We start from the raw sequence: 20,088 nt of genomic DNA, 5'->3' as shown, positions 1-20,088 counted from the left end.
AGCACCAGTGGATTTCAAAGTCCCCCAAGTGCCACAATTTACCATTTGGGACTTGATGTCAACTCATTTTTGTGCCTGAAGATGCCCTCATCATCAAGAAAGGTATCAAGGTCCCTGGATCCCTTGGCATACAAGGTCTTCAAAGTGTCTCCCACAGGTTCACATCCATTACTAGAGAAAGAGCAACAGATCTACAACCACCAAATCAGTGGACTTCTCAGCAAAATCCATGGAGCCCATTTCCATTCATGATGCCACTGCAGTGGACACCCCCCCCCCCCCACACACACACACAGGCTCCATACTCATGGCAACCTGTAAAATATTCCATCACATCCATATGAGGCCACCAGGACCAATACCACTCTGATGGGTGCCCCCCCCCCATCATAGTTCTAACTCAGAGGATACACTGCACCAAATTTCAGAAGCAGGCTCAGAGAGCACTTCAATGCCATCGCCTGAAAATACAGACACTGACCCATCAGCTCCCTCTCCAACAGGGGCTATTAAGATATATTTGGAGCAGTTGATCCAAATGGCAAAAGCCAAGGGTCTAGAGTAGGGGTGTCAAACTTGTGGCCCAAGGGCTGAATCAGGCCTGCTGGTAAGCTGAGTGTGGCTAAGGTTCTCATTGAAGAAGGGCAAAAGTTAGGGAAACAGCAGCTCAATGCTGCAAGGCATAGAGGAGCTCATAATAGCAGGTCAATGGCCTCTGGCATTGTCATATGGAGATATTCATGGTCACGCTTCTCAGCCCTTCCACTGGACACAAGAGCCAAAACAGAGGCTCTCCCATTTGAAGGTTGAGATCTATTCAGTGACCAGGGGATTTGGTGTAGTGTGCAGTTTGGTGTAGTGGTTAAGTGCGTGGACTCTTATCCAGGAGAACCAGGTTTGATTCCCCACTTCTCCTCTTGCAGCTGCTGGAATGGCCTTGGGTCAGCCATAGCTCTTGTAGGAGTTGTCCTTGAAAGGGCAGCTGCTGTAAGAGCTCTCTCAGCCCCACCTCACAGGGTGTCTGTTGTGGGGGGAGAAGATATAGGAGATTGTAAGCCGCTCCGAGTCTCTGATTTAGAGAGAAGGGTGGGGTATAAATCTGCAGTCGTCTTCTTCTTCATCATCAACATTTTTTAAACAAATATACTTCCCAAGGAATACCAAAAGGTATCCCCAATGAAGGCCCTATCATGCACAGAACTATTGATACCAGGCCCCTCCACCCCTCTAGCAGGGCTCTTATACTCAGCAATCCCAGCCCAAAAGGCAGGGTAGACAACAGGCAAGAAACCCCACCCAGTCCCCTGGGGACCAGCACTCTAGAAGTGCCTCATCTGCCTGGCTAGGCTCTGACCATTGGTTTTTTTGATAGGTTATCCAAGTTCTTTTATAAGAGGTGCCAAGTTACTGTTGATAGTTGGGTGTTGTCCATAATAAAGAGAAGTTGTTTTTTGAATTTCCAATCATTGCCTCTGTTTGAATACTCTCTGGACCAGTCTTGCAAACTCTCCCACTTTCTAATTTATTTTTTTATTTTTATTATAGTAGATTTCTATTCTGCTCTCCCCACAAACAAGCTCAGGGTGGAGTACAACAGATTTAAACAAACAATAAGATACAATTAAAACAAAAGCATATAATATCAGGTGGAAGACAAATCAGCCACATATCAGCTACATGCTGGAACCAGTAATACATCGGTAGGCCTGGCTGAAGATGGAATATTGGGCATAGTACGGGATATTATGGCAAGGGAAGCCATATTCCATTTATTTTGGATGCCAGCTGCCTTACCCAAAGGCCTGTGGATCCTTTCCTTTTGTGAAACTTTTTGATATTCTGTGTATTTGGTATCATTTGAAATTAATATAGACTTTTAAGAATTATTTTATATATATATTTTATGGTGGGTTTTGTACACAGTGGTTGTTGTTTTCTGCTACAGACTGTGTTGCCACTTTTGTACGGTGTTACTCAAAGACCTAGCAGAACATTTTGCAAGCCCTACGAAAAGGTAACAAATCTGGTTATGCAGGAGGTCTCTTTTCTATTAGCTAAAGAAGCAATTACAGAATTCATTCCTGAATAACAACAACAATAACAATAATAACAACAACAATAATAATAATTAATAATAATAATAGCTTTTCTAGATATTTCAACAGTGACAAAAAAGGACAAGGATAAGAGGTCCATCTTAGACCTAAGATTTCTGAATAAACATTTAAATGTTATCCCTATAGGAGGTGATGTCCTTTATGGCTCCCAAAATTTGGTTAGCCACACTAGATTTAAAGGACACATCCTTCGATATCTTGATACATGAAGACAATAGGAAATACTTGAGGTTCAACTATTTAGGTACCACCTGTGAATTTGCAGTGCTCCCCTTTGGGTTCATAATGGTACCTAGAGTATTTACCAAGTGTGTTGTGGATGTTCTAGCTCATTTGAAGTTAAAAGGTTGTACAGCATTCCTCACATGGATGATCGGCTCTTCATCGATTACTCCCCAGATGGATTGGCCAAAAGCTTGTTTTTATTTGTTTGTTTGTTTTGGTAAACTGGGAGAAATCCAACAGATACCAGTCACCCAAACACATACAAAGACTTCCAGGATATATGACTTCCACCACTGTGGTAAAATGAGTACCCAGCTTGCTGGGGGGAAAGCATAGATGACTGGGTAAGCCAATGGCAAACCACCCCGTAAAAAGTCTGCCATGAAAATGTTGTGAAAGCAACGTCACCCCAGAGTTGGAAACGACTGGTGCTTGCACAGGGGACCTTTCCTTTTTTTTCCTGAGGCCTCAAACAGGAGATGACTTAAAATCAGCAAAGGCTGTCTATCCTCTTAGGTCGTCCAGCAGAGAAACGCCTCTGCAGAGCAACCCAGAGTCTAAGTTCCAGTTAGCTTGGCATGATCTAACACAGAGGCTAGTGCAGCAAAACTCTAGTGCAGATCAGCCCCCTGTGCTCAAATGTCCAGGACTTATAAAGGCTCACCATCTCTTTCTTATCAGATGTCTACGCATTCCAAAAAACTCCAGCTGAAAATTTATATAAACAATTATACTGCCAACTCAAAACATTGCCCTCAGTTCACTCTTATCTTATAGAAATGGCTAGTTCTCTTGCTTCCTGTCATGTCAAATAAGGACCATACCATATAAGGCTTTCCTGCCTTGAGACCCCACTCAGGGTCTCAGTCTAAGTGCCTGATATTAGCAATATAAATGCATGATAGTGCTGAATAGCTTAGAACTCTGGTGGCCAAGTTCATACCTGCAGCCAAAATCATAAGAGCTACTGCAGTCAGATCATAAAGAGGGCCATCTTAAAATAAATTCTGCCAACGTTTATAAGGAGCTTCAATGGCAGTTCTGAATCTCATTGGAGAAAACTATCTGTCCCAAGAGTCATTGTAAGGTCGTTCCTATGGCAGTCCATATTAGAGAATCTCCTCAAATGAATCCCTTTAGGGGTCCAAGCCCATGACACCCACCTCTTCACTGACATTTCATTCACAGGCTGGGATGCCCACTGTCAGCGACTAAAGGACTAGGAAAACCTTCACATTAACCTGTTAGAGATCCTCGGGTAGATTCACTGCATCTGACCGCCTGGCTAATCATACAGTAGAGGGATTTTCACAGAAGGTTGAACAGGTTATAACATCCTCCAACAAACCCACAACAAGAAGGTCATACAGTTATAAAAGGGAAAAGTTTGTGCACTGGAGTGATGAGCATGGCCTTGATCTATAATGAACATATGAACATATGAAGCTGCCTTATACTGAATCAGACCCTTGGTCCATCAAAGTCAGTATTGTCTTCTCAGACTGGCAGCGGCTCTCCAGGGTCTCAAGCTGAGGTTTTCACACCTATTTGCCTGGACCCTTTTTTGGAGATGCCAGGGATTGAACCTGGGACCTTCTGCTTCCCAAGCAGATGCTCTACCACTGAGCCACCATCCCTCCCCTAATCTTGTAGCTTGAGCAAAATCTTTGATTGCCTCTTGGAATGACAAGAAGAGGGTCTAGCAATCTCATCTATAAAGGTTCACCTGACCACCATCTCTGTGTTTCAACTCCCAGTTAATGGACAGTCAGTCTTCTCTGTTCTGAAGTCTAAAAAGTTTCTTAAAGATTTATTTAATATATCCCCATCTGTTGTACCCCCGGTTCTTCAATGGAGTTTGTCCCTAATCCTTTCAAAATTCATGTATAAACCCATGGTCAGTGCTGATGTGTCTTTTGTCTCTTATAAGACCACCTTTTGGGTAGCAATTACCTCCTTCAAAATGGTAAGTGAACTACGTGCACATCACAGTAATGCTCCTTTTATTAAATCCCATCCAGAACAAGGTAGAACTCAGACCTAGTGTAGTTTCTTCCTAAGGTGGTATCACAATTTCATCTCAACCAAGACATCTCTCCCAGTATTCTTCCCATTCCCAACATCATCATTGGAACAAACACTACATAGACTAGATGTATGAAGAGCAATTCTTTTTATTTAAAAAGAACACAATAATACAGGAAGGATGGAGATTTGTTTGTATGTTTCAAAAGGTCGAAAAAAGGGAGAGATCCAATCACTAGCCTACCGGGTAGTCTTTGCAATCTGAACAGTTTATGGCAAAACTAAGGTCTCTTGCCCAGTGACCCTGAAAGCTGTGTTCAGCAGCATTCCATACCAGACTCTTATTGGAGGACATCAGCAAGGCAGTGATTGGTCCACTCCCCCTTTGTTCATCAAGCACTACTCGATGGATGTGGATTCCAAAAGTGAAGCTGCAATGGGAAAAGCTGCGCTACAAGTTATAAGTGCTCGCCTCACCTCTGTCACATGAGCCTTTGGGCAGGAAAAGGAACTTCTAATGACAGAGGGGAGGAGGCGTACTCCAGAGCCTAGAAACTTCATCAGAAAAGCTTGGCGGTTCTTCCCCTGGCTGGCCTGCCATCATGGAGTCCCATATGCACCTACACAGAAAATCACTCAATAAACAAAGGTTACAAGTAAGTGCAACCCCATTTTCCTATGAGGCAATTGGAGAAGATGCATGAGCACACTGCTTGAAATCAGGACAGTTCCCTGCCTTTGCCATTAATGAAAACTGAGTCTGTCAGCATCAAGGGATAGAATGGGACACCTCGTAATGGTAAGTCTGTGAAACATTGATGTTTTGTATGTTCAAAGAATGTGGCAAATAGCAGACAGGGGTAGGCAGTGGTATCTGTGGCAGAAAGGGAGGAAGCCCCAGGAAAATAGTATGTGCATGCACAGATGGGTTGGTTTGTTTTTGTACAATTAAATCTAACAATTTTTTTTCAAAGACAAGGGAACAGTTTGCTACTCATTGGACAACCCTGATCACAGTTTGTAGATAGATTGTGAAATGAAGTGGCAGGTGACTGAGCATCCCTGGTATCAAGTCATTAGTGAAGAGCTCCAACTTTTAATAATCTTTGCTCAACTTTGGTTTATTAAAAGATTAGCATCTACAGTTTTGTAAATGATGCGGCCAGTGTTATCATTGGTGGCTATAAGTTATGATGAGCATCTTCCTCTTATGAGTACAAAGTGCAGCATAGACTGAGTTGGATCCAGTCAGGTGTTTTGTCCCCACCCCCCACTAAGTCTTATCCAATCCCCATCCTTATTAAAAAAAACATCCAGCATGGATTTTGTCTACACAGGTTCTTATAACCCCCAGAATAGCCTTTTTGGTGGTCAACAGTGACCTCTCTTTCCCACTATAAGGAAAGTTGGTTAGATACAGCCACATGACTTTTTCATCTCTCATTTGTTCCCTTTTCTGTCTTATTTCCAGGGCTTTTTTTTTGTAGCAAGAACTCCTTTGCATATTAGGCCACACACTCATGATGTAGCCAATCCTCCTGGAGCTTACAGTAGGCCCTGTATTAAGAGCCCTGTAAGCTCCAGAAGGATTGGCTACATCAGGGGTGTGTGGCCTAATATGCAAAGGAGTTCCTGCTACAAAAAGTCCTGCTTATTTCATTTTAAATTATGCAGCAGTGTAAATCTCTCTCTCACACACACACACACACACTCACATGCACGCATGCACGCACACAATGAGTAGGACTTACATATAGTTCTGTCTTTTGATGCTGCTTGAAATATTTGCTTCTCTCCCAGCAATTCTAGTGAAATAGTTACACAACCTATTTGGGTTGTTCATTTGTGAGTTGTTTTTTAAATAACTGCTATCATATTTGGTTTCAGTGTGTACACCTAAAGCATTGTAGATGTATACCTAAAAAGGACTGTGGATGAATCAGCCCTCCCTGAATAACAATTAATTTAGTGCCTGCTGTTTCACTCATGCTGTGCTTGCAATAATTTTTTTAGTAATTATATGCTATCTAATATGATTCCTACACCTTAGCTCAGTATTGTAATAGTACTGAAAGCAAAAAAAAATTGTGTACTAAAGAGAAGAGCATTACGATCCTATGAAACATAATGGATGTTATTTCAAAATTTTAGAAAGCCTTCAACACCAGAAGGCTTTCTCTTTTTCTCTCATCCAGAAATATCACTAGTTTGAAACATTCATTGGCACCATTTAGAGAGGAAGGACAGAAGGAGGTAAGATGAATATTATTATTCAAAGATATGAAGCTTCCTTAAAGAGATTCAAAACATTGGTTCATTTAGCCTTGTATTGTCTACTTGTCCTGGCAGCAGCTCTCTAGGATGTCAAGCAGAAAAGGTTCTTTCTTCACCTAATGTGCCAAGCATTTGGCGTTGGACTTAGATATGTGGTCTTACTCAATTGTTGTTGCTTACTTTGGGTTCCTATTTTGTGGCAAGTAATGTGACCTTCTTAATATTTTAGAATAAATATACACACCTGGGACTGTTTTACACAGTAACACATGAAGCTTCCTTGTTCTGGATTGGATCCTTGGTCCAGCAAAGAGTCTTGTCTGCCCAGACTGGCACAGGCTCTCCAGAGTCTCAAGCAGAGGTCCTTCACATCAGCAGCAACCTGATTTTAAAAACCTGGAAATACTAGAAGTGGAACCTGAGACCTTCTGCATGCCAAGTAGATGCTCTACCACTGAGCCATGGCCTTCTCACTAGGCCTGCTTCCAACATAGGAAGTAGAAATTTTTTTTTAAGAAAACCTAGAAAGAGTGGAAGCAACAACAGCAAGACCAAGGAATGTGGGGAATACATGAATCGTATCCAGAAACCAAAGGGTAATAATATTACACCACTGACAAGAAAATCCAAAAATGGGGAAGTACTCACATCCTACTAAATGGTATGATACAAAAATTCCCATATCACACACACACACACAAAGATCCAGTTCTTCTATACAGAAGTCCCAGTTCTCTTGTACTTTTGTGTAATCCAAAGTAGAGTGAGCTAGCATGACAAAATATCAATGTGTAAATTAAGCCTTGGATAGTAGGGTCAATGGGCTTAAAAGTATGTAGCTTTGTCTAAAATTGCACTGCGAATCTAATGTAATCCCAGTGTGATTGCTGCACAAAAAAAGAAGAAGTCCCATTAATTAAGCCCTTTTCTGACATCTTAGGCCTCTGTGATTAAGCCTCTGCACATAGGGAAGGAACAGGCTCCTTGCAAGCTCCATCTCTGATCTATTCGTGTTCATTGGAACATCTTCATATAAACTCCCTAAGTATGGAGCTCTATGTGTGATCGGGAACTCTGAAAAAGGAGAGTTCTTATATTGTGGAATAAACCATATGTATGCAGGCTTGTAAGCATGTAAGCTGTATAAAAAGGTAAAGGTAGTCCCCTGTGCAAGCACCAGTCGTTTTTGACTCTGGGGTGATGTTGCTTTCACAACATTTTCACGGCAGACTTTTTATGGGGTTGCCTTCCCCAGTCATCTACACTTCCCCCCTAGCAAGCTGGGTACTCATTTTACCGACCTCGGAAGGATGGGTCAACCTCGAGCTGGCTACCAGAACCAGCTTCCACTGGGATCGAACTCAGGTTGTGAGCAGAAGGCTCCGACTGCAGTACTGCAGCTTTACCACTCTGTGCCACAGGGCTCTTATAAGCTGTATACCGTCACCCCAACTTATATACTTAGATCAGGGGCAGATCTGGCCGTTATGATCCCACTTCCTAATCCCTTTTGTGCATTCATACTTGTTTGGAACATCTGAAAAGGGCTTTGGTATATCCTCTGTCAAGCAGCTCTGGCATACATGCTAAGGCTCCAAGGTACTGAACAAACTGCATAGGGGAAGAAACTTCCACATTCATTTCAGTGTCAGGGAAGCTCTGCATGCCCAGTGAGAGCCTTGTGGGGCTTTCTCAACACAGAAGTGACCAGCAGAGGCCCTGCTCACAAGGAGCTCCGCATGCACAATGCAGCCCCATGGAGTTTTTCATTGGCCTTAAAAGAACCATTCTGTGGCATTCCATTTGAAGACTGGGTAAGAATTTCACAACCTAGTAAGTAGGCTGCGCTCTATGTAACGGTTTCTATTTTTTTCTTCTTTAATGCCAGGTTTTTATCTTTTACTGTTGTGCATCTGAATGAACCTGAGCAAATATATATATCTGAAATTAACTATTTTGGCTTGGTTCTAGTATATTTTTTTAAAAGCACTTCTGAAATTCTGCAAATAACTAAACGTTCTCCCAGAATTTCAGGAGTGTTTTGGGTTTCAGGGAGGGAAAAGTTAGCCAGGTTTATTCCTGACCCCCATGGTCTTTTAACATTTTTTTAAAAGGGGGGGGGGGAGAGGAAGGCATGGGTGGCATCACCTACTGACAGCTCTCTGGGGCCACACTGCAACCAGTCAGTTGTCGGTGGCAGTCAGTGGAGTCCACCCAGACCCTGACAGCTGGAGAACAACTGCCAGGCTGGCACATGGGCTTCTGGAAGCCATTCTTCAGCTGTCAGGATCTGGGTGGACTCCACTGACTGCTGCTGGCAGAAGGAAGAGCCAGGGGGTGACTGTGCTGTAGCCCTAGAGAGCCACCAGTGAGCCAGTGGTCACCAGCATGGTAAGTTAAACCTTCGTCTTTTTAAAAAAAAAGTTAAAGGAAAGGGTCATGATGGAGTTTCTTTTTAAAAAAATTCGGAATGGATTTTTCTGCTGGGCATGATTTTGAGGTGCCAGAATTCCTGAATCCAAAAAATTGTGCCCCCAAAAATGACTAAAGGAGAAACACATCTCCTCCCCTGCAACTTCCAGTATACAGGAAAGCATGCCCTATAGAATTCCCCAAACCCAACATTAAATAGAAAAATTTTCCAGTGCGCATCTTTATTTTAAACTCTTTGAATTCTACCATCTTCCGTGACAAAATTCTGTATGACCAGGATGGATGCATTGGATCATTGTCAAGAGATTTCTGCTTGAAAGCATCTCTGCAAAAATAATTCTTTTAAAATATTACTGGCAAACATTAGAATCTTGTCCAAAAGAACCAGGTTTCCTTTCTCTGAAAAGCAGAAAGCAGCGTGACCAATTGGCTTGCACCTTAGTCATAAAAGCAGTGTAAAACAAAAGTGTTTTTTACATGGCCTGCTAGATGTAATAAGGAGGAATGCAATGTGGTAGATTGGTAACCAATTTAGGCTTAATTTCAGGAAATGAGAGACGCTTATAAATCCTCATTTACTTCTTCATTCCTTTTTTTATGTCCATATTTTTTTTCCTTGTGCTGTGAAGTTGTCTATGGATATGGCTAATGATCCTACTAAATAACCCTCTCATGAATAGGCTTTATGGGTTTTTTTAATTACTGTTTTAGGACTGTCATCAGCTGTCGCAGCTTCCTCAAAAAAGTAAGTGGAACCTTGTTTTTCCTTCCTAGTTTTTAAGGGTAAATTTTGGCCAGGGTGAGTAGTTTCTCCTTGAATCTTTTTTTTTTTAAATTATTAATTAAGGTGGGTGGGGGATTGGCTGCAGAGCAAAGCTTCTCAGTTAAGAGATAACCAACTTGATCCCAAATAAAATCTGAGTCCAGTGGTACTAGGACTGCCAAGCCCCTGGTCTGGGCGAGGGTTTCCCCACCTGGGAGGTTCCCAACCCACTGGCCCATATTGGGCCAGTGGGGGAAACCTCCCCCTATTGCTGGCGCGGAAGTGATGTCATTTGTCACCCGGAAGTGATGTCATTGCATTGGTGTGCAGTGGCCGCTGTAGGCATTTCTGGGGAAACTCTATGTTTTTCCAGGATGCTCCAGCAATTTGGGAGGGAAAACTCTATGGTACAATAGGCACCATAGAGCTGTTCCCTCTCAAATGGCTAGAGTGTCTGGGGAAACCATAGAGTTTTCCTGGAAATGCCTAGAGTGGCCGCAGACAGCATTGCCGATGCAATTATGTCACTTCCAGGCTTCATCCCCCGTTCCGGACAAAGAGGACTTGGCAACCCTAAGTGGCACCTTTAAGACCAACAAATTTTATTCAAGCATGCATACTGCACATGAAAGTTTATACTTGAATAAAACTTTGTTGGTCTTAAAGGTGCCACTGGACTCAAGCTTTGTTCTGCTGCTTCAGACCAGCATGGCTACCCCACCTGAATTGATCTCAAAGAGTCAGAGGACATATTTGTTTGTTTGTAGTCTTCCTTTCTCACTCAGGCTCAAAGCAGATTACACAGTGTAGTTCAATGCAATCGCTTCTAATTAGCAATGTAATAGGACTGCAGTTACAGAAATCCAAATCAAAGAATAAGCACTACAAAAGATAGAATCATAGAGTTGAGAATCATAGAGCTGAGAGCCAGTTTGATGTGACAGCCCGTTTGGTGAAGTGGTTAAGAGTGCAGACTCATATCTGGGAGAACCCTGTTCGATTCCCCCCTCCTCCACTTGCAGCTGCTGGTATGGCCTTGGGTCAGCTATAGCTCTTGCAAAGGTTGTCCTTGAAAGAGCAGCTTTCTGTGAGAGCTCTCTCAGCCCCACCTACCTCACAGGATGTCTGTTGTGGGGGAGGAAGATAAAGGAGGTTATGAGCCACTCTGAGACTCTGAGATTTGGAGTGGAGGATAGGATATAAATCCAATGAAAGTGTTGGAAGGTACCTCCAGGGTCATCTAGTCCAACCCCCTACACAATGCAGGAACTTCACAAAAACCCCTCTGTGCCCTCCTTCTCATGATCTGCCTAAGTTCACAAAATCAGCATTGCTGTGAGATGACCATCTAGCGTCTGTTTAAAAACCTCCAAAGAAGAAGAGACCACCACCTCCTGAGAAAACCTGTTCCATACGGTAGGCGGGGTCTAACCAAAGCAGACTAAAGTGATACCATCACTTTTCATGATCTGGACACTATACTTTGGTTGATGCGGACCAAAATCGCTTTTGCGTTTTTAGATATTTTAAGCAATTCGGAAAGTAATAGTATATGAGAAGAAATCAATGCTGTGAGAGCAAGATAAAGAACAGAGCAAACAGATAATACATACTATACACAGTGGTAAAGACCACAGTCCCATTCCATTTATAAAATGCTTTCTCAAACCATTCCATTATAATATAGCTGAAATATCTCTATTATTATATAGCCCCATTACCCCTTGAACAACTGTTTTACACAAGATAGCTAGCCATGTTTGTCTGTAGCAGCAAAAAGTGCAAGAATCCAGTAGCACTTCAAAGACTAAATTTGTGACAGGATATGAGCTTTTGTGAGTCACTGCTCACTTCTGATATCTGAACTGACCGCAGAATGGGAGTGTTATGTAGAAGGTGTTTCGATCATTTACTCTCAACCTTACCATGGCATGGATCCAGGTGGTTAAATCAGCTGGATCATAGTAGGGGCTATCTTTCAGGCTTTTAGAAAGAAACCTTTAGATTTTGGGCACACAGAATCATTAGAGCAAAGGGTAGGAATGCATTTTGTTGTCAGAATAGTTCTGAAATCAGTACTTAAAGATATTCTGATCGAGTATGGAGTCCAACCCAGTGATGCAGACTGATTTGCACAAGGAAGAAAACTAGTACATGTGCATAGTTTTGCAGGTGTACTATTTGGGTGCAAAAGGTACAGGAGGAGGTTGAAAATGTTGGTTACGATCCATTAAAAAGTGAAGTGTGCTTAATCCTTGTGAAATCAATGGGTTTTGGTGCACCCAGTTGTGCCCTTGGTTTGTAGCCAACTTGGCCATGCTCCAGCCATTATTCATCAGTTTTAGGCCCTGCTGATTTCAGCACATTCTTAAATCACTGAAAATGACTGCACTTAAATTTTGCTTTAACCTTCTAACCGCCTCCTAGGGGACGAGATCTGCATGGGCAACTCAAGCTCAGAAACAATCAGTCATGAAGGGGTTGCAGCACAAAAATCCATTCCCTTTCACTTCTGATTGGTAGTATCAGAACTAATACAATCATCCATTTATGTGGCTGGCACATGCATGTAATGTTTGCACACAGCAACATGCATGTCATTTACTACAATATGTGAAGATTTATAAATCAGGAACACTAAGCGAAGTATTAGAATCAGTGAGAAGCAGGAAAATCAGTGCATTTAGCTAGAACATATTTCGTTTGGTCATCATCTAGTTAGAGTAAGGGATTTTTAAAGTCCCATTGATTTTACATTTTTAAATGTCCCTCTGAAGTCCATGGGATTGAAAAGTGCTTGAGGTGCGGCAAGATGGTTGTCTTGGCTAGTCTTCCATTAACAAATCTCCCAGTACCCATGGGTTCAGCACAGGAGTTAAGTCCTTCTATTAAGAGTTGGGTTTGGGGAGTTTGTTTGTTTTTTGAAGAGGTACCTTGTGAGCTACTAGAAGCTTACTGGCTGCTGTGGAGTCGTTCCTGCATCCTTTAGAAGACTTGGGGAAAGAATGCAAAAATGAAAATAAAAAGCTTTTATTTCATAGGATTTTCCTCTTTACTGCTTACTTAACAGCTTCCTAGTCCAAGTTCCATTTCTGGGACAGAGCAAAAGTTGGTAACACAGTGAGAGGGAGAAGCAACCTGGGATGTTTTTCATTACCAGAAGTAGTTCACAAGATACAGAAACATGACTATCAATAACATGTAAAAGTATACCTTGAAAATTATAGAAACCTTTATCTATCCATCCTATTTGCATCCAAATCCTTCTTTTGAGGAGGAAGGATGTGGTTGTGGCATAAGCTTTGGGAAACCTTGAGCATTACTTGTAATAAGTCTTCTAAAGTTTGCATACATCCCCCCACATACACACTTCTGCACCCTTCTTGGTGTGCTGTAATGATTTTTGGGGGGAGGGGACTTGTGTCCCAATTTCCTCCTTATCTTAGGACTCAGTCCCATAGGGAAGCCATTTTTGGCAACATCCCCTACAGGGGACCTGTGCCTTGACACCCTACATGAGAAACATTGACTTGGTTCCACAGGTCCACTTGCGTCAGTCAGTCATCATTAGCTTTGTTCCTCCACCCTACAATACTCCAAGATATAATTCTGACATCTACCCGTGCAGGGCAGTTTGAATGTCAGTCAACCACAGTTAATAGATCCAAGGATCACGATATACACAGCCATTGTCTGCACCACCTTGGGTGTGTTTTACTGTTCAGCAGTTCTTTTGCTAGTCCTCTTTTCTTCCTCCACTGGGACATTCCTTATTTTTGAAGGGGATGTATGAATTACAACAAGAGTCAATGACACTGGTGTTCTCATAGAGTTTTGTTGGGAACAGGGAATACTAGTTGGTGGCACAGTTCATGATAGGGTTGCCAATCCCCAGGTGGGGGCAGGGGATCACCCGGTTTGGAGGCCCTCCCCCCGCTTCAGGGTCATCAGAAAGCGGGGGAAGGGAACAGAAATGTCTTCTGGGCACTCCATTATTCCCTTTTTAGACTTATTCCCATGGGAAATAATGGAGAATTGATCCGTGGGTATCTGAGGGGCGGGTGTAGAAGTACCAAATTTTCAGTATAGCATTCATTGCCTCTCCTGAAAATACCCCCCACGTTTCAAAAAGATTGAACCAGGGGGTCAAATTCTATGAGCCCCCAAAGAAGGTCCCCCTATCCATTATTTGTTATGGAAGGAAGGCATTTTAAACGGTGTGCGGTCCCTTTAAATGTGATGGGCAGAACTCCTTTTGGAGTTCAATTATGCTTGCCACACCCTTGCTCCTGGCTCCGCCCCCAAAGTCCACAGATATTTCTTGAATTGGATTTGGCAACCCTAGTTCATGACCTGGAGGTATTTTCAACATCAAGATTAAGAATATTTTCATGTAGACTTGCATTTACTGCATCAAGTCTGTCCACAATTACTGCTTGTTCAGATACAGGGAGGGTAATTAAAGAGGTCCACTTGTGAATTAAGTGGTTGCCTATTTCCCCATGTACCCCAGGCCTTCAAAGTGGCTTTTCTAGGAATGGAAGAGGATGCATACATAGTACATGAGTAGAATTTTTCCCACCAGTACAAGCACATCTTTGGATCCAGTGTCCACAATCTCATTATAAATGTGTCAACAGATAGATAAGGAGAGTGATGTATTTATTTAACTCCTTTATTTATAGTCTGCCTTGTTGCTGATATTCAAGGTATTCTCATGCAGCACAGTAAGCCTTAGATTGCAGTCTCTGTCTCACTCACACACACACACACACACACAGAGAATGGTCTTCATGGATGCAATGGAAATTATGAAATCATGAATTTACAGCATACCTTAAGCTACATTCTATTAGTCAATCCATGATTACTAGTGATCATTATTGATTATTTTAAATCACAGCATCTAAGCATAAAAGTAATATAAACTCTTCCTACCCCAAGGAGTTTGCAATCTAAATTAAATAAGTCTTGGGGACAGGCTTCTGCTATAGAGATCTCATTGTGGCATAAGGCCTTCAGGCTATTGTGCCAACTGGGCTTTGTTTGCCATGCATCTGGCCCTCATTAGGGGGGAAAACACAGATGGACAGGGTATGATTCTCTTCTAGCTTGCTATGCATTTGCAAGAAAGTTGCTGAAATTCTCAGTTCACAATTTCCGAGAACAGTGCTAAAGTCTTCCTTAGAAATATTCAAGGGATGGTTTTGGATTGTTGTTGGAAACATAAGAACTGGCACCCGACTGCTTAATTAGAAATCCATACCAAATATCTCTGGTTCAGCAGCAAACGCTTCCTGGAACAAAGGAAGGCAAATGAACAATTTCAGTCTCATTCTTTTGTTCTTCCTTCTTCTTCCCCTTGATCATGAACCATAATTAGAGCACTTATACAAAATTACATTTGTCAGATTGCCTGAGAAACGTAGCCTCGAAGGCTTTATCCACAAAGAGCAGACTGTTATCACTCACACCACAGCCAATAGTCCTGGCTTTTGAGTTGCAGGGGCAGACAAGCAATTACATTATCTGTAGTCAAAATCTAATAGAAATTTAACAGCCTCGAAAATTAGGCCCAGGTCAATTCCACTTAGAGATAGTTTCCAAAACTCAGTAATTAGTTGGCACAGATCTGCAGAGAACCCACCGAGAGTGTCCGTGAAAGAGGAAAAGAAGAAAAAAAGAGGACAAAGTAAGATGTTCCAAAGGAGATGAGCCATAAAGGTGCCTTCCTTGTATGGAAGAGACATCAAAAGAAGGTAAGAGGAACATTGTTGGAGTTAGATCAAAGGGACAAACTAGTACAGCAGTGTGGTTCCAAAAGCATCCAGGCAAGGTGTCCAGGTGTTACCTTACCCTGTTGTTGGCCCCTCCCAAATTATAGGGATTCACATTCTCTCCATCCACCTCTCCACAGCTGCCGCCCCTCACTTGTTGCTGAGGACGAGAGGCTTCCACCATCTGCCATAATTGGATATGGAATGGAATAGGGGTGGAATTTAGCAGGAGCTCCTTTGCCTATTAGGCCACACCTCTATGATGTAGCCAGTCCTCCAAGAGCTTACAAGGCTCTGTTTTGTGGCCTAATATGCAAAGGAGCTCCTGCTAGAATTCCACCCCTGATTGGATATATGCAGATTCCACAAGTGTGTGATTTTTATCTGCCTCTGTCCCCATGGATGAATGGCCATGAGATCTTAATGGGATCTCCAGGTTCCAAAACAGTCACCCTCTGAATACCAGAGATGGGTCACACAGGGAAGGCACTACTGTGTCAGAATAAAGGGGCATCACCAGGTTCCTAAATTCCACCAAGTAGACCGGGATGGGTTTTGTCTGTGATGAGATTGCCTATAGCAACTATAGTGCTACTTTACCTAGATCAAATGGACATGATCCCACTAAAATTAAGCAAATTTGTCCCAATGAACAAGCTTAAATGAGTCAAAAAGCATTTAACAGTGCCGTCCTAAACCAAGTTATATCCATCTAAGCCCACTGCCAGAATTAAACTTTCAGAGGTGGTAGTCCTCTGAATACCAGTTCCAGGAGGTGACATCAGGGGAAAGCCTCTGTCTCTGTGACCTCCAGAGTAACTGATTGGCCACTATGTGAGATAGGATGCTGGACTAGATAGACCACTGGTCTGATCCAACAGGGCTCTTCTTATAGTTTTAGGATTGCACTGCAATTTTAGCTGAATCATGTCCACATGTTTGTATTATTAAGAGCTATGAATGTGCGAGGGCATTTTGCTTGGGGTATACCTGTTTAAGTCATACCTTACTGCTATACCTTTATGTAGGTGACTAGAGCTGCATGTTCCAGCTTGAAGGAACTGAAATTTAAAACTCTGATTTTGTACAGTGAACAATAACATCTCTTGGCTGTTAAGGAAATGGAATCTAGGGCCTTTGTTTGCTTACTGTCTAGTCTAAACTTATGGGAAAGACACAAGCCATTTAAGTTAGATACACGAGCTGCACTTTATCACCATATTGAAAATATGTGATTGGAGGAGGGCGCTGTTTTGAATTGGTTTACAAAAATCGTATTATTCTTATTTAAGAGCTAAGCCATAAAAATGTCATTCCTAAAGTGGAAGAACAATTTCCCCCCAAATCTGAAAGTAAGCACATTTCCTCCTATTCACAGGGATGCTGCCATATGCAAATGAGAGGTTTATTTAGTGCATGGATAAAAAGCTTTTTTTTTTTTAAAGTCCTCATTCCTTCTAACATCTTAACAGCTGTGCAGTTTCTTACAAAATATGTTTTATCGTTTCAAGAAATGCTGTTAACCTCGCAGTTTTAAAACTGAATGAACAAGGCCTCTTGGACAAATTGAAAAACAAATGGTGGTACGACAAAGGAGAATGTGGCAGCGGGGGAGGTGACTCCAAGGTTAGCCTCAATGTCACCACAAGCGGGTAAACAGTATGTCGAGTAATTGGCGCATCTGCTGGGACTCCTCCTTCCCCTGTCATGACAACCTTGACCGTGTCTCCGGGCACTTCTGATAAGTGTGAAAAGCAAAGTCCAGATGTATGCAATTACTGTCAAAGCAAAAATATTTGCATTCTCAGGAGTTTGTCATGCTGGACTGATTGGCACAGGAGTCCAAATTGTGTGTTTCTCTTCTTATTCCTCCTGCTGCTTTTTTTTTTATTTTTAATCTTCTTCCTCCAGAACAAGGATTTCACTCCAAAGGCAATAGGAGCAGAAGACTAGTTTGCCACAGTGGTTAGCGAGTCAGGTTCAGAATCTGGAAGATCTATTGTGGACCTTATTGGATGATTCAAGACCAGCTACACACAACAGGGTGCTTTCACACACACTAAATAATGCCTTTTCGATCCACTATGGCAACTCTTTGCAAGTGGATTTTGCCATTTCATACAGTAAAATCCAGTTGCAAAGTGCATTGAAAGTGTGTTATTTAGTGTGTGTGAAAGCACACACACAATCTCTCTCTCTCTCTCTCTCTCTCTCAGCCTAGCCTATTTTACAGGGTGGTTGTAAGGATAAAATGAAGGAGGAATCAAGTAAAACCAAAACAGAAAGGGGAAAAAAAAACTTCAAACCAGAAAAACCAGGTAACCTAGAAACTTGACAAAAGGCCTGCTGAACAGAATAAATATTAATAGGTTACATATGTTAAATTAACAAAGCTTTAATGCATAACAAGCAGGGTGGGAAATTCATTAAAAAAAGGCCTCTTGGACAAATTGGAGATTCTAGTGAAGTAGGTCATCTTGGGTCAAATGCACTCTGCTGGAGGAGACAGGGGGTGGTGAAATGGAGAGTGAGGAGAATGTCAGTAATATCAATAGAAGCAGGGCTTCTTTTGTAGAAAAAGCTCAGCAAGAATCTATTTGCATATTAGGTCACACCCCCTGACACCAAGCCAGCCAGAACTGCATTCCTGTGTGTTCCTGCTCAAAAAAAGGCCCTGAATAGAAGTAATTAAATATGGAGGAGTTTTGTTTTTAAGAGTGAGGGGAGAAGAATGGAAAATTGGCCTGCTGGTGCTCTACACTGGAAGACAAGATTAGAATCAGTATTCCTTCCCCACCTGCCATTTCAGGATGCTATAAGGGTTCCAACCACTTTGAGAGTAGAAGGATTCTGAGCATGAGGATTAATTCAGAGGAAAAGTAAAATATTCCTGATTCTAATTACATCCTCAGAATTTTTTTAAGATGCCAAGGGGAGGAGTCCCTAATAGTTTACATAATAGTTTACATAAAGAACCAGAAGTCTTGTGGCACTTTAAAAGAATAAAAGATAACAAAATTTGATTCCAGCATAAACTTGGGTTGCAGTAATATTACTGTATTGCAAAGAACACTGGGGCTTTGTAACTCGGTAACTATCCCATTTGGGGGAAATGGAAGGTGTCTGTGGTTCTACTCAGCATGGTGGAAGGAAGTAGGCGGGGTGAACACACATCACTGAGGACTAAAATGGTAGAACCCAAATCCAGAAATTCCCCACTTAAAAACTGCAAGTTACATTCCAAACGAGGGGGGGAGACACAGAAAAGGAGACTTTGGAAAGTATGCAGGTTCAGGTTCAGAATCTGGAAGATCTGTTGTGGAACTTATTGGATGATTTGGGACCAGCTATACACAACAGGATGCTTTCAAATCTACTTGAATCTACTCAAATTTCAGTGAAGAAAATTTCGTAAACTCTGAGGAATTAAGAATGCTTATGCAGGGTTTTGCACTACTGCAAAAATGGTCAGAGAGTGAGAGCATCTGACCAAAGGTCACCTAGTGAACCTCACAGCTGAAGATGGTTTAGATTGATATAAGTATGTGTGTTTTAATGCAGTTTTTCACTATTTGTTATGCATTAAAGTTTTGTTAAGTTGACATATGTAGCCCATTAGTATTTAGTCTATTATCAGGCTTTTTGTCGACCTTCTTGGTTACCTGGAGGAATGACCTGGTTCATAAAACTGATTCTTTGCCTTGTGTGTGAAGAGCTGAAACCCCTCTTCTTACAAATTTACAATTGTGTTTGTGTGTGGGGTGGGGGCATGGGGAGAATAGCCATAATAATAAACCCACTTTCCTAATTAAAATTTGGATGATGTATAAAGCGGTTTTTTTTTACTTAAGACAAAAATTATCATGTAGACATGTACTAAGATGAAATCATTTGAACTTGGAATCAGCAGCATAAGTCCTCAGGGCCAGATCCAACCCCTTGAAAAGCATCAACCACCGCTTCCAGCTGACATTCCAAACACAATAGCATTGTACACAGATAGTGGAAGCTGTAGCAATGAGACTTGCTGTTTGCTCATGTTAAAGCATTGGGGGTGTGATATGACACCTCACCCTATGGTCTGCCTAAGGGTGTTATTGTTATCTTTGCTGCCGTGTCATAATCTTTTATCTATCTTGTACATTTCTATGCCGCTGTTCTTCTGTCCACAACAACCCTGTGAAGTAGGTCAGCCTGAGAGAGAATGACAGCATCTGGCTGAAGGTCATCCAGTGAGCTTCATGGCTGAGGAAGGGGTAGACTGATAGGCTCAGAATACTGGAGCAGATCCTGTTTAGCACAAAGCGAGCAGTGCTTGTATAGGCAAACTTTTCCCAGTGTCCCTTCTCCCACTGCTGCCTGGCATGACCGCCAAGACTGTGCCCTCTTGGTGGCACTGGACCCTGAGAACAATAGTGTGGGGGCAAACTGAGAGTTTGTGATGGGAGAGGAAATCAGCACAACACGCATCTCT

General features: G+C 42.1%; 1 protein-coding gene across 7 annotated transcripts in view; it reads left to right on the top strand.

Annotated features, from left to right (window-relative positions):
* GRIA4 (glutamate ionotropic receptor AMPA type subunit 4) overlaps positions 1–20,088 on the top strand; it is a 343,665-nt gene that overhangs the window by 307,825 nt on the left and 15,752 nt on the right. For 3 of the 7 annotated variants that reach the window (XR_009555213.1, XM_060234876.1, XM_060234880.1), the window contains exon 14: positions 17,126–17,240. The exons of the other annotated variants lie outside the window; for them this stretch is intronic. Coding sequence is in view for 2 of the 3 variants with exons in the window: in XM_060234876.1 (XP_060090859.1) it covers positions 17,126–17,240 (115 nt within the window). In the remaining variant the exon portion in view is untranslated. The remainder of the gene's footprint in view (positions 1–17,125; positions 17,241–20,088) is intronic. 7 annotated transcript variants of the gene reach the window in all.

This window comes from Heteronotia binoei, chromosome 3 (genome assembly GCF_032191835.1).
Source record: "Heteronotia binoei isolate CCM8104 ecotype False Entrance Well chromosome 3, APGP_CSIRO_Hbin_v1, whole genome shotgun sequence".
Lineage (NCBI taxonomy): Eukaryota > Metazoa > Chordata > Lepidosauria > Squamata > Gekkonidae > Heteronotia > Heteronotia binoei.
Note: the sequence above shows the minus strand (reverse complement) of the source record. Positions and strands in the feature narration are given on the sequence as shown.